Below are 13,475 nucleotides of genomic sequence, written 5' to 3' on the forward strand. Positions count from 1 at the left end.
AACCAAGATTTTTGGACTGGACCAGGGACTATAACTTTCCTGTATCACTCCTAGTTCCAGCATATGCTTGATTTCAAGGTCTTTTTGTTTCAGGGAGTCGTTAAGGTCATTCGTGCACTATAACCCTGGGTTCAGTCACAATGTCATGCTCAGTCAGAGAGGTCCTTCCAAGTTTTTCACTCACTACCTCCAGAACAGACAGGATAACTTCTTTGAGCTTCCGTTTCTGTTTGGGGTTTAACTCAGGACCAAATTTAAGACTATTTTTATGAGCAAAGAATGATCGAGGCTGAATGGAGGAGGGATCCCTTTCCTTCCACGGCTTCACCAGATTTACGTGATATATCCACTCACTCGTCGATGATTAGGTTGTTTCACCAAATAGTCGGAGTCCTTTCCTCTCCTTAATTTCGTATGGACCTTGCCGATTGGCTAGAAATTTAGAATAGGAGGTAGGAACTAAGACCATGACACAATCTCCTGGTTGGAACTCCAGGAGAGATGTACCACGATCATAATATCAGGCCTATGCTGTTTGAGCCTCCTCCATGTGCCTTTTAAGAATGGGTCGAATTTTTTCCAAATCTATTTTGTAATTGCACAAAATATTCTAATATATTTGTGGAGAGAAGAGCCTCTCCTTCCCAGTCTTCTTTCAAAATACCCAATATGACCTGGGGCTGTCGTCAATAAAATAATTCAAACTGCGAGAACCCCGTGGAGGCTTGTCGGACTTCCCTATAAATAACTTTTAGGGAGTCGTCATTCCATTGCTTCCTTTTTTAAAGAAGCCAGAATTTCTCTAAATTGAAATTGTAATTCAGAGAGAGGGTCCGGTCTGACCACAAGGGGTGGGGTTTCAGCATGTTTCGTCGTTGTGGTTGATGACGTGTTTGTTTGCGACGGTCCAGGATTCTCCCCATCCCTCTCGTGGTCTTCCGTATCTCTCTCTGCTGGCTGATTACACGGTGCGGAGGCAGTTTGATACGTGTTGTCCCTGTCTATAATTAGGCCCAAATTTTCTTTAGGAGTAGAGAGTACTATACTGCAATTACTTTTAGACCAGTCCCACCCCAGTATCATCGCACAAGGTGAATTTGGGAGGACCGCTTTGGACTGCTAGTTTTTTTTAGAAATTCTCTGTGACTAATGAAACAGGTGGCAGTTCTATACCTACGGGTGGATACAGGTTAGATTGGTCGTAGTCTTTATCCATTGCCGCGGTAGTACATATCGGCAATTAACAATGGAAATGTTGCTGCCGGAATCCAAGAGGGCCTCTGTTTTAAAACCATTTACCACTACCACTCCCATATGAGGACTTGGCAGGGGATTCGTAAGTGCACAGAAACTTCCCCCACTCTCTCCACCTGCATTCCACCTCATTCCCGAGTAAGCAGCATGCCCATGAATCCGAGGATTGCAGAACAGGCTCCTGCTTGTAAGGAAAGGGCAGAGATTTTGGGGCGTAATCCCTCTGGTGTCCGCTAAAGAGCCGTTCTGCCCTCCCAGATTGTGAGGCTGGCCTAGTTCTTTCAATGAGCTCTATGAGCTCTCTCATAGCTTTAAATGTCCCCCAGATTGACTGGATGTACTGTTTAGGAAGACTGGTGAGCAATAGAAAGCAGGCTACCTTCTCCACAATTTGTAAGGGCAGTTTTTTAGCCACTGCCCTACTTTTTTCCACAAGGTAAAAGCCTGTGCTCTGGGTCAAAAATACCAGTCCTTCACTTTAGCCATCTGCTGGGATGCCTCATATTTAGTTGAGTCCTTGGTCTCACGGGAAAGAACAGCTCTCTCCTCCAAGAGAGCATAATAAGCCTCTTTCGCTCCCCCCCCCCCCAAAAAAAACCAGCGCAATCCTGTGAGCCCCTCCCATACACTCCCTGTGTTTCTTAGTTTGTCCGGTTATGTGTTTTGGGAGCGGAGCCTGTACCTGGTCTTTCTGAACCCCGGGGCGAACCACCCACTCGGAAACTTGCCCATGGTACTTTCCCACCTGGTTATTTTTCAGGTCCTGTCCCCTTCTCTTCTGGGATCCTCTCATCCTGCCATCTAAGCCACTGTCACAAGAATGGACAGGAGGCATAAAAAGTTTGGGGTAGCCAACCGTTTATTATGCCCTACCTGCAAAAGGGTTAATTATTGAGCAGTTGTGTCTGGTTCAATGTCCAAAACAGAATGGATAACGTGGCAAAATGGCGGCTTTAAAAGTCTGGACATGAAGTGACGTCATCATGGACACCGGCACCAGAAGTGATGTCATTACAGGCGACGGAACCCTGTGGAATTTCCCATGAATGGTCTGCACAGGATTGAGAGGAAAAAGTCATTGCACCTCGCCACCGCCTAGTCAAACATGGAATTGTCACTATTCAAGCCCTTTAGCTGCTTCCCATGTGCACTTGTGTGACACTGAATAAAAGCTTATATTTCAAAAATACTGTCCTATCTTTGATATGCTTTATTTAATGGTTTACAGATTATGATTTATGTTTTAATTTAATATAATTTTGATTTACTATAGTACTGTAGTGCATTCAACATTTTTTTCTCTTTGTAGGCTCATATTAAGTTTCCAGTAGATTATCCCTACTCTCCTCCAACCTTCAGGTTTCTCACAAAAATGTGGCATCCTAATATTTATGAGGTAAGATTTCATTATTAAATATTATTGATGAGTGATATGTCACATTATGATATAATAATTATTTTTGATATCTTTCATATTGTAGTAGAAATACCAAAGTATAACAGTGTTGAATACACATTTGTTCAAAAATGTTCCTAAAAGAATAAGAAAACAATTGATGACTGTCAAGTCTTGGGATGTTGGACTTTTTAGAAGATGGCTTGGAGGAGTCAAACTTCTATGATGGTTACACCAGCAGAAGATGCCAGCTGATCCAGCAACTTCAGCTCAGGATCACTGAACTAGAGGAGGAGTTGGCAGACCTGCCCAGAGAGATAGTGTGCACACCTAAGGTGGCGCAGGAGGAGACTCCAGACCAGAGAGGTAGAAATAGATGAGTCATGGTCACAAGGTGCGAGGTAATGGGTACACACTGTCCAGGGGCATCAACCCCAGAATTGGAAGTGTCAAATCGTTTTCAGGTCCTTGCGGAACTGGACAGTGTGTCTGAAGATTTTGAGGTGGTAGGCAGCCATAAGAAGCCCCAATGGGCCACCTCAAAAACAGTTCCCAGAAAGAGAGAGGGAGTGATAACTGGGGACTCAGTCATTAGGGGGATTGAAGCATAGGTTTGCTCCAGAGGCTGAGACAGAGAGTTTTGCACGGTGTGTTGCATGCCAGGTGCACAGCTGGGAGACCTACCTGGAAGGTTGGATAGGCCCTTGGCCAGAGTGGGGTTAGATCCAGTTGTCATTCTCCATGTTGGAACAAATGACATACATAATAGTAGTCTGTCAGTTCTGTGATCCAAATTTAAAGAGTTAGGTGCCAGGCCGAGGAGCAGAACTGACAACATAGTCTTCTCCAGATTTCTGCATGTGCCACGGCATGGGGCATTGGGACTCCTTTTGGAACAGTTGGGACCTGTTCCGCTATGACAGGCTACATCTGGAGGGGTACCAATGTGTTGAGGAGGCGCATGAGTAGGTAAGTCGAGGATTGTTTAAACTAGAGTATGGGAGGGCTTAGAGTTGAGCAAAGGCCAGGTTTAGAACTGTACATGAAGGAACAAACAATTGTGTAAAAATAAAAATGCATAGTAATGTAAATTGTGACCAAACATTAAAATGCATACGTAAAATGGGTAACACATTAAAAATAGCTTTGCATAATGCTAGAAGTTTGAAGTTGAAGTTTTATGTAGTGGAGCAAAGATGGAGATTAGTATAACATAGAGGGATATACATTTTTTTAGGAAGGACAGAACAGAAAAGGAGGTGGGGTTTCTGTTTATGTCAAACAGAATTTAAACACAAGTCCTATTCACCTAGACGAAGAGCCCCATCTTAATGAGGACATGTGGCCTCACCTGGAAAACCTAAGGGAAAGAGGTCTTATTTTAGGAGTGTGTTATAGATAACTCAATGCAGACAGCAAATATAATACACATCTTTTTAGTAATATTAAAAAGGCCAATTTACAAGGGGATATTCTGGTCATTGGGGAGTTTAACTATCTGAATATTAACTGAGACAACCTTTGCAAATAGTGGAGCAGTTTTTAGAAGTAATCAGTGACTGTTTTTTAACACATGTTAAAGCACCAACACTGAAGTTCAGGCTCTTGAAGTCCAGGAGTAGTTCCTTTGTTTACTTGGAATTTAGCGCAAGTTTGTTGCTCTGGATCCAAATCTCCAGATTCCCAACCAATTCTCTATAGGCTGCTTCATAATTATTGGAGTTCAGGCCCATCACGGTAGTGTCATCTACAAACCTTATTATGATGTTAGTGTCATGGGTAGATTTGCAGATGTTTGTAATGTAGGAGTAAAAGAGAGTTCTCGGTACACAGCCCTGCGGTACCCCAGTGTTCAGTATTACAGATGAAGAGAAGTGCTCACCTATGGACACAGTTTGTGGTCTGTTAGTGAGAAAATGTAAAATCCAGTTGCACATGTGTGAGACCCAAGTTGTTTAGTTTAATAGCCAGTTTGCTGGGGGGATGGTGTTGAAGGCGGAGCTGTAGTCAATGAACAGCATCCACACATAGCTGTCCCTCTGCTCTAGGTGTGACAGGGCAGTGTGAAGGGCAAGTGAGACAGTGTCCTCAGTTGATATCTTTGCCCTGTAAGTGAACTGATATTGGTTTGGGGAGGTGAGAAGGATTAATTGTAGTGGACTTGAGGCAAGTGGGGACAGTGGCCTTTTCCAGAGAGATAGTAAACAGGCTGGTGAACACTACTGTCAGCTGTTTTGAACAATGTTTCAGGACCCATCCAGGAACCCCATCAGGGCCAGCTGCCTTATTAGGGTTAATATGGCTTAGAGCCCGTCTTACCTCATGTGCATTCAGCACCAGAGTGCATAATGGGACCTCATGCTGGGTTAATTTGGTGATTTCTGTCCTTATCAAGAAATGTAAAGAAGTGATTGAGGTTATCAGGAAGAAACTAGTTTCTAATGTTGGTTGAGCAGGTGATAGACCTAATGCCCAGAGTCAGAGCTGTTAAAATGCTCCTCTGTTTTTGCTTTGTAGCAGTGATTTGCCTCCTTAATGCCGTTCCTTAGCTTGGATCTAGCTGTTTTGCAGGCCTTTGAGTCTCCCATACAGAAAGCAATGTTATGTGCCTTCAATAGGTCTTTGACCTCCCTATTCATCTAGGATTTCCTAATATGGATAGTACAGATGCTCTTAGTAACAGTGACATTGTCCATACAGATGTTAACATACGATCTAATCAAATTAAGGACATCTAATCAAGGACACCTTTTGGAGAAACATCATTTGGCCTATAAGAAAGGTATATCTGGTTGTCCTTTGCATATGAGTGACAATTTACATTATGCTTTCTAATGGTAGTTCTCAGTAGAAGCATGTTAAGTGAAAACAGTAAAAATCCTGGTACTGAGCCCTGCGTGACACCATATCTCACTTCTGAGTATAATAATATATATCATTACAGTTCTTGAAGTCATTTTGCAACTGCACATATTTTACACAGAAAGTTACTGCTAAATATTACAAACCTGTGCACACCATGCACATTTAGAAAAAGATGTATATGTTAAATGTACCTCACATATATACTATGCACTGAAGAGGAACATCCTAGCTTATCCTTTTAGTCAAATGAGCACTGCTTTTTTCACAACAATAAGTGCCTATCAAAAGTGTTTTGTGTTTTTTTTCAGTACGGTTAACTTTTATTTTTTTAATTATTTATACTGTATTTTAAACAACATCTTACTTTCATTTGTTTTTGTAAATCTGAGGAACATTTCTTATATTCAGGTAATTCCATAGTTTTTGGGATACAATTTATTCCGCATAATGAAGTGATTTATGTCTTGTGCCCTGGAGACTGAACATTTCCTAGAGTGTTATTAGTGGTATATAGTATCATCTCTTTTTTAAGAGTATCACTGCTGCCATTACACCAGAAATTATCTGCTGTGTGGTCCATTGCACAGGTGGCTATACTTGTAGCAAAAACATAAAGTCACTGCATGTTACTGTCATGACCAAAGGTCATCCTCTAACTGAGCCAAAGAAAACAAGAAAACTGCTTGGTCATTATATAATTTGCTAAGATGCTTTGCACTTCCAGATTACAACCTTCAACCCCTAAATTTTTACATATTGTTTTATTTTAATTGGCCACTGTGAACTTCAGATTTGTAACTTAGCCAATCAATTGCACTTTGTAATTAACTGCCTTGAAAATGTAACAAAGTAGGAATGATACTAAATAATACACATTTTGAATAGTAAAGGCATTGACATATAAAAATACTCAAGTACAATGACGAAAGTAAATCTAATTTGTTACTTTTCACTACTGCTTTATACTAGTCCAGAATCCTCAGTCAACAATAACACAAACTCAGACTCTTTCAAGTTAGAACATGGAACTCGCCAAGGGTACTCACTATTACCAATACTTTACGTGACAGCTACTGAGCCATTAACTATTCATCTCTGCAAGAAACAGAAGTAAAGGGGATTATTAGGAAAATACTTAAACAGATAAAATCACTATACATCGGTGATATGGTGGTCTATATTTCAGACCTACAAAAATCTTTGCCATTTATCTTAAACTTGTTAGAAGAATTCAATAAGATCTCTAGAATAAAAATGAAATTGAAAAAAGCAAGTTTTTTCCAGTGAATTCTGTAGCATTTAATATCAGGTTGAATAGATATTCTGTCATAATTTGAAATGTAATTTAAATATCTGGGAATAATCATCACAAGTAAGTATAATTTTTTAATGTAAGTTTGAAACAATATGGAAAAAATCAAACAAGATGTTAACAGATGGTCTAGTCCTACATTACCAGATTGAATCAGTGCAGTCAAAATAAACATCCTGCTGAAGCTGCTATATGTATTTAGAGCATCCCTTTGTTAATCAACAAATCTTTTTTCCCCAAAGTTAGACTCAATTATAACATCATGTATCTTGAATTCAAAATAGTCATACATCCAAAACGTGACACTGAAGCAGAAAGCAACGTGACACTACCTAAACCTATAGTTTTACTGCAGTTTGGCATATAACGCACATTAATATCCTGGAAGTTAGCAGAAACCAACAAATATACACCAGCCAGGTTTGCAGTGAAGCATAAATTTTGTTTGTATGCCCTGTTTTGTGTGCCAATCAATGCTTTCTATTGTCAGTGTACTAATAACAATCCAGTCACTCACCATATCCTATGTATTTTAAGGTATGGAAGCTCTTATCTGCTTCTTCTTTACATAATAATCACCCTTTTCAACCTACTCATACCCAGTAGACACTTGGAGATCTTTATATGGACAATGTATTTTCATCTTATGAACAATTACACCCCAGACTGAATTTTCCAGTCACATAGTTTTTTTTTCCCTATATACAAATCAGAAATTTTGTTAAAATAGATAGATATAACTTGTCCTCAGGCGAAAATTTGACTTTTAACAGAAGCTCTTTAAATAAAGAAATAAATATATTACTAGGCAAAAAAATATGTAAATAAATAAACACCAGCATATACACTTTGGTCTGAACAAAGAAGAAAATAAAAAATGAAAACTTCTGACTTGGCTATCATAGTCACAGTGAGGCATTATGCAATCATATTGCTATTGGTATAAAGGAGCCCCAGTAACATTTCTTGACACACTTCTGCTGAATAATTTTTTGGCTGAAAGTATTCAGTGTTGAAGATACAAAGAGAAGCTATGTGTCACATTGTTTGTAATGACACTGGTTTTTTTTTTTTAACTCTCTCCTTTGCTACTACATTCAGAGGGTCCTGAGTACATCCTATCTAAGCATGTCCTTTTAATTAGCTTGTTGATTTGGAGTTCCTTTGTTGAAGTAATGTTATCGGCCAAAACACCACAGAGTAGAAAAATGCACTGGCTATCACCAAGTTATAGAAGATGTGAAGATTGTCACTTCCCTTATTAAAGGAACACAGTCTCTTAAGGAAGAAGGGCCTGCTCTGCCCTTTATTTTGTAGTTCCTCTGTTTACCAAGACTAGTCCAACCTGTCATTTTTGTGAGCTCCCAAGTACTTGTAGGCGTGGACCACCTCTACATCTACTCCTTGAATACTCAATGGATATAGAGTGCGGCGAAAGTCAATAACCAGTCCTTTGATTTTAGTGATGTTAAGATGCAGACAATTCTCTTTGCACCAAGGAACAAAGTTCTCCACCTGACTCCTATACTTTGTCTAGTCCCTTTTATTAATACACCCCATAAGTGCAGAATTATCTGAGAATTTGTGAAAGTGACATGACCTGGTGTTATGTTAGGAGGTGGAAACGGGCCCAATTTTTCACACCACATTTCAACAATATATAAAAATATTTTGAAGAATCTACTTTTAAATGATCCCAGGGAATGGTGGGAAAAGGATATTTCAATTGGCATATCAGAAAACAAGTGGAACTCAGCCATCCGTAGACTTCGCTGTAGTTCTGTACTGTATGTTCCATGCATTCCTCAATCACATATGTCTTTGTAAGACTGCCTATAACTTACCTAAGTGTTGACATCATTCTTTCTTCCAGGTCCATGCGACCCCCCCTCCTACCAAAATACCATAGCACATCATGATGATGATCTGTTTTTTATATGACATTCTGCTTGATGAATCACACAGCTCTGTAAGGATCATCTCATAACTACCATCTTTCAGTTACTGATGTTGGTGTGACATTGTTTAACACTAAAATTACCAAAGCCTATGAAAAAACTTGTAATCCTGGCCCACCTTAAATCCGTTCACACCTCTCCATCAGTGTCGTTTGTCTTGTAAATGTGTCGATCAGCAAAAGCAACAAGCAGCCTGCTATCTCATCCCCGACCAACGCAGAAAGGACAGAAAGTTCTCTCAGCTCAAGTCTGTTTACCTGTGTGTGAGTTGCCTGGAGTTTTATAGGGTAAATAATATATTGTTATTAGGAATACATGCATTTCAGGTGTGTTGCGTGTCTACAACAATCCATGTAAACACATCATTAAAGCAGAAACGTTTTTCATGTTTTAGTAATAATTGACAAAATGTAGATACGAAGTGTATAATATGTGAACCCTTCAGTCCAAATATCAAATAAACACTTTCTCAAATGGTACAAGTATAACAAAAAAAGTGCACTTTTATTCAAGAATATAACTGCAGAATAAGAACTCTCTTTAGGGTGCAACATTGACACGCCCTTAATATAACCACTTTGGTGGTGCAGCGGTAAGATCTGCTGACTCGTAATCAAGATGTTTGTGGTTAGATCCCGGACGCCTCCATTTTCAGTAGTGAGATACTCTTTTTCTTACTACTAAACTGCCGGTAGGTTTGTGGAATTAACAACTTTCGCACCTCCCCCCTATCTTCCGCTACTCGATATAATAGGACCCTGTGGCATGGGCTGATGTGTGCATTGGCCATTGACAAGAACCACTGCATTTTTCGCAAACTTTAGGGAGTCATCATTCCACTGTTCCCTTTTAAATGAAGCCGGTGTCTCTCTAAACTGAATGTGCATTTCGGAGAGAGGGTCCAGCCTGACCTCAAGGGGAGGAGAATCCTCCCGGCTCGTTGAGGCACTGGTGGATGACACACTCACCTGCGATGGACCAGGAATCTCCTCATCCACCTCTTGGATATCCGGATTTCTCTCCACCGGCTGGTTACACGGCATGGAGACAGCTTGAGTCGGGTTAGTCCCGTCTATAACTAGGCCTTTGTTATTAATGGGAGCAGTACACCGCATTTATTGTCAGACCAGTCCCGCCCCAGAATCATCGGAAAAGGTGGTTTGGGGAGTACCGCCACGGGGATTTTTTTTAGCTATCCTCCATAACTGATAAAACATAGAGCGGTTTTATAATTACGGGTTTCATCGTGTATGCATTTAATACTGGTCTTTTTTTTCCATTGTCACGGTAGTACATATCGGCAATCAACAATAGAAATGTTGCTGCTGGAGTCCAAGAGTGCTCTGACTCCGAAGCCATTTACTGCGACGACTCCTTCATGAGTTAGGGGGTTCATAAGCGCACATAACCTTCCCCCTCTCTCCACCTGCATCACTCCTTACTCCCGGCCAAGCGGCGCGCCCACCGCACTGGGGACTTCGGAACAGGCTCCGGATTATATGAAAGAAACCTAGTTTGAGGACGTAATCCCCACTCAGTCCACTAGAGGACCGTTCTGCTCTCTCAGTTTGCGAGGCTGGCTTTGATGTTTCAATGAGCTTTATTTGCTCTTCCATGGAGTGAAAGTTTCCCCAGACTGCCTGTGTAAAATTATTGGGAAGACCCTTTTTTAATAATAAAGCAGGCTACCTGTTGCACTATTTGAAAAGTGGTTAATTCAAAAGGCTGTAGCCACTGTACCACCAGTTCCCAGAGGGCAAAAGCTTGCTCCTGGGTCCGACCCCTCTAGATCGAGTTCCCAAGTTTTTAAATTTTCTGCCTCCTGGTCTGGGGACAGCTCATATTTATCTGGGATCTTGATCCCAATGGGTGGCTCAGCTCTCTCCTCAGAGAGAACATAATAAGCCCTTTTTGTTTCCCCCCCCCAAGAACCAGCCCATGTCAGTGTACCTCTTCCACACTCTCCCTTTGTTTAAATATTGGTCTGGTTTTACGTTTTGGGAACAGAGCCTGTACCGGGTCACTCCGGACCACTGGACGATCCTCCCACCTGGAAACTCGCCCCTGGTACTCTCCCACCTGGTTAAACTTTAGGTCCCATCCCGGTTTCTTCTGGGAATCATCAATCCTGCCAGCTACACCACTGTCACAAAGATGAGTCACAGACATCATAAAGGTTTGGTGCAGCCACCTGTATATTGTTTCCTGGCTGCATTATTGAAGCGAAATGAACAGAGATGTTCACAGGGCGGGTTGGATAATGACTGACTGACTGACTGTTCACAGGTTTGAGTCCAGAATAGTACTGATATTATGAAGGTAAGATGGTGGCTTTAAAGGCCTGTAAAGGAAATTAAGTTGTTGGGACCGGATGTGACGTCATCATTGGCGCCGGAATCGGAAGTGACATTGTGTGGACTGGAAGTGATGTCATCATTGGCGCTGGAAAAAAAAACGGAAAGTGACATCATCGGGGCCGAAAGTGACATCATCATTGGCGCTTGAACCCTGTGGGATTTCCCATGAATGGTCTGCAAGAGATTGAGAGAGACAGTCAGCACACCCCACCGCCTCCTGGTCTGGCATGGTATTACTATCATTTAGGCCCTTCAGCTGCGATTCAGTTGTCTCCCAATTGCACATGTGTGACACATGCAGTGTCTGAAAATAAAGAAAGGAGAAGGTCTCAGGAATGCTGATCTGCTCAGGTCCCTAAAACATTATAACACTGCTCTTAGAAAAGAGAAAATCAACAATTTCAGAAATGTATTCTATTACACAATGAAAGCCATGGAATTAAACAACAACAACAACATTTATTTATATAGCACATTTTCATACAAATGATGTAGCTCAAAGTGCTTTACAAGATGAAGAAAGAAGAAAAAATATGTATAAAAATAAAATTGGGCAATACTAATTAACATAGAATAAAAGTAAAGTCTGATGGCCAGGGAGGACAGAAAAAAAAAAAACTCCTCATGGCTGGAGGACAAAACAAAATCTGCAGGGGTTCCAGGCCACGAGACCACCCAGCCCCCATTGAGCATTCTACCTAATATCAGTCCTCAGGTTTTCAGGCTCCACAGAATTAGACAATGATGATGATGTCCTCAGGTTTTCAGGCTCCACAGAATTAGACGATGATGATGATGGTCATGTGGATCTCTGGCCTCCAAACCATCAATGTAGTAACTGCACTGTGCTTTGATCAGGTGGTGGTAGCGCAAATCACTACCACAGAAAACCGGACAAAGAACAACAGAGAATGTAGGTGTTAAAATGGATTTCATAGCCACGAAAAAATGATTATTAAATGCACATACAGAATATCAGGGTTAAACTAAAATGAATCTATGAGAAAGCCATGTTAAAATAATGAGTTTTTAGCACTTTTTTAAAGTGCTGCACCATATTAGCCTGGCGAATTTCTACAGGTAAGCTATTCCAGATTTTCAGTGCATAACAGCAGAAGGCTGCCTCACCACTTCTTTTAAATGTAGCTCTTGGAATTATAAACGGACACTCATTTGAAGATCTAAGGTTACAATTTGAAGTGTAAGGTGAAAGGCATTTCAAAATATATGATGGAGTGAGATTATTTAAGGCTTTGTAAGCCATAAGCAGTATTTTAAAATCAATTCTAAAAGGCACAGGTAACCAATGTAGTGACATCAAAACTGGAGAGATGTGCTCAGATTTTCTTTTCCTAGTTAAGATTCCAACAGCTGCATTCTGCACTAGTTGCAATCGATTGGTGTGTTTTTGGGTAGTCCTGAGAGGAGTGCGTTACAATAATCTATCCATCCATCCATTTTCCAACCCGCTGAATCCGAACACAGGGTCACGGGTACAGTAATCTAACTAACTGAAAAAAAAAGTAATTAATTTTTCAGCATCTTGAAAAGTAATAAGGGATCTAACTTTTGCTGTATTTCTTAAGTGATTTAAAATTTAGGTCAGAGTCAATAATACCCCTAAATTCTTTACTTCTGTCTTGACTTTTAAGCAAGGTTATTATAGTTTTGCCTTTTTATATTAGTTTTTATTTCAATATTTTTTCTGACCTTACTTGGAAATTCAGTTTAGTTTTACCGTAGTTTTCCTTCTTTGCATATTATTAGTTTTAATTTAGTTTTTATTTCACAGACATTTCAATTTTATTTTTATATCTATTAGTTTCAGTTTTAGTTTTAGTAATTATGGTCTGGTTAAAGAGCTACTATGGAGTTTAGTGTTGTGTTACAATCAGACAGAACTGTACACTTAATGGGTTTGGATATAATAGGTGTTTAATATTAGTGGAACCTTACTACATTACGTGGTTTACTATCTGGTTTTGTTTTTGTCTGATACAAACAAGCATAATCAAAAGCAGATACTGAATATGAACAATTTTATACAATTTTATAAATTTTAAAATATTTTCCATGTCATTTGTGCTGAACAAATCTCCAAGACTTATAATGCTTATAATGAATGCCTTAAATATTGTATTAAAAAATCTCCCATACTGGGCTTTATTTTCTTGTATCCATATTGATCTTGGATTCCATCTCATTCACGTACAGTTTATAGACAAACGTTTGCTACCTGTAGGCCTGAAAAGATATAAACAGTCAGAAAATAGATTCTACTGTGTTCTGACAGGTGTGATCTTGAAAATCATGGGGGTTTGGGAAGAAGTGGG

The 13,475-nt window shown here is 40.1% G+C and overlaps 1 protein-coding gene across 2 annotated transcripts in view; it reads left to right on the plus strand.

The window, feature by feature from the left end:
- LOC114654540 (ubiquitin-conjugating enzyme E2 R2) overlaps positions 1–13,475 on the plus strand; it is a 189,009-nt gene that overhangs the window by 44,770 nt on the left and 130,764 nt on the right. For both annotated transcript variants that reach the window (XM_028805153.2, XM_051930155.1), the window contains exon 2: positions 2,564–2,650. In XM_028805153.2, the coding sequence (XP_028660986.2) occupies positions 2,564–2,650 (87 nt within the window). The remainder of the gene's footprint in view (positions 1–2,563; positions 2,651–13,475) is intronic.

The sequence above is a fragment of the Erpetoichthys calabaricus genome, chromosome 7 (genome assembly GCF_900747795.2).
Source record: "Erpetoichthys calabaricus chromosome 7, fErpCal1.3, whole genome shotgun sequence".
Classification (NCBI taxonomy): domain Eukaryota; kingdom Metazoa; phylum Chordata; class Cladistia; order Polypteriformes; family Polypteridae; genus Erpetoichthys; species Erpetoichthys calabaricus.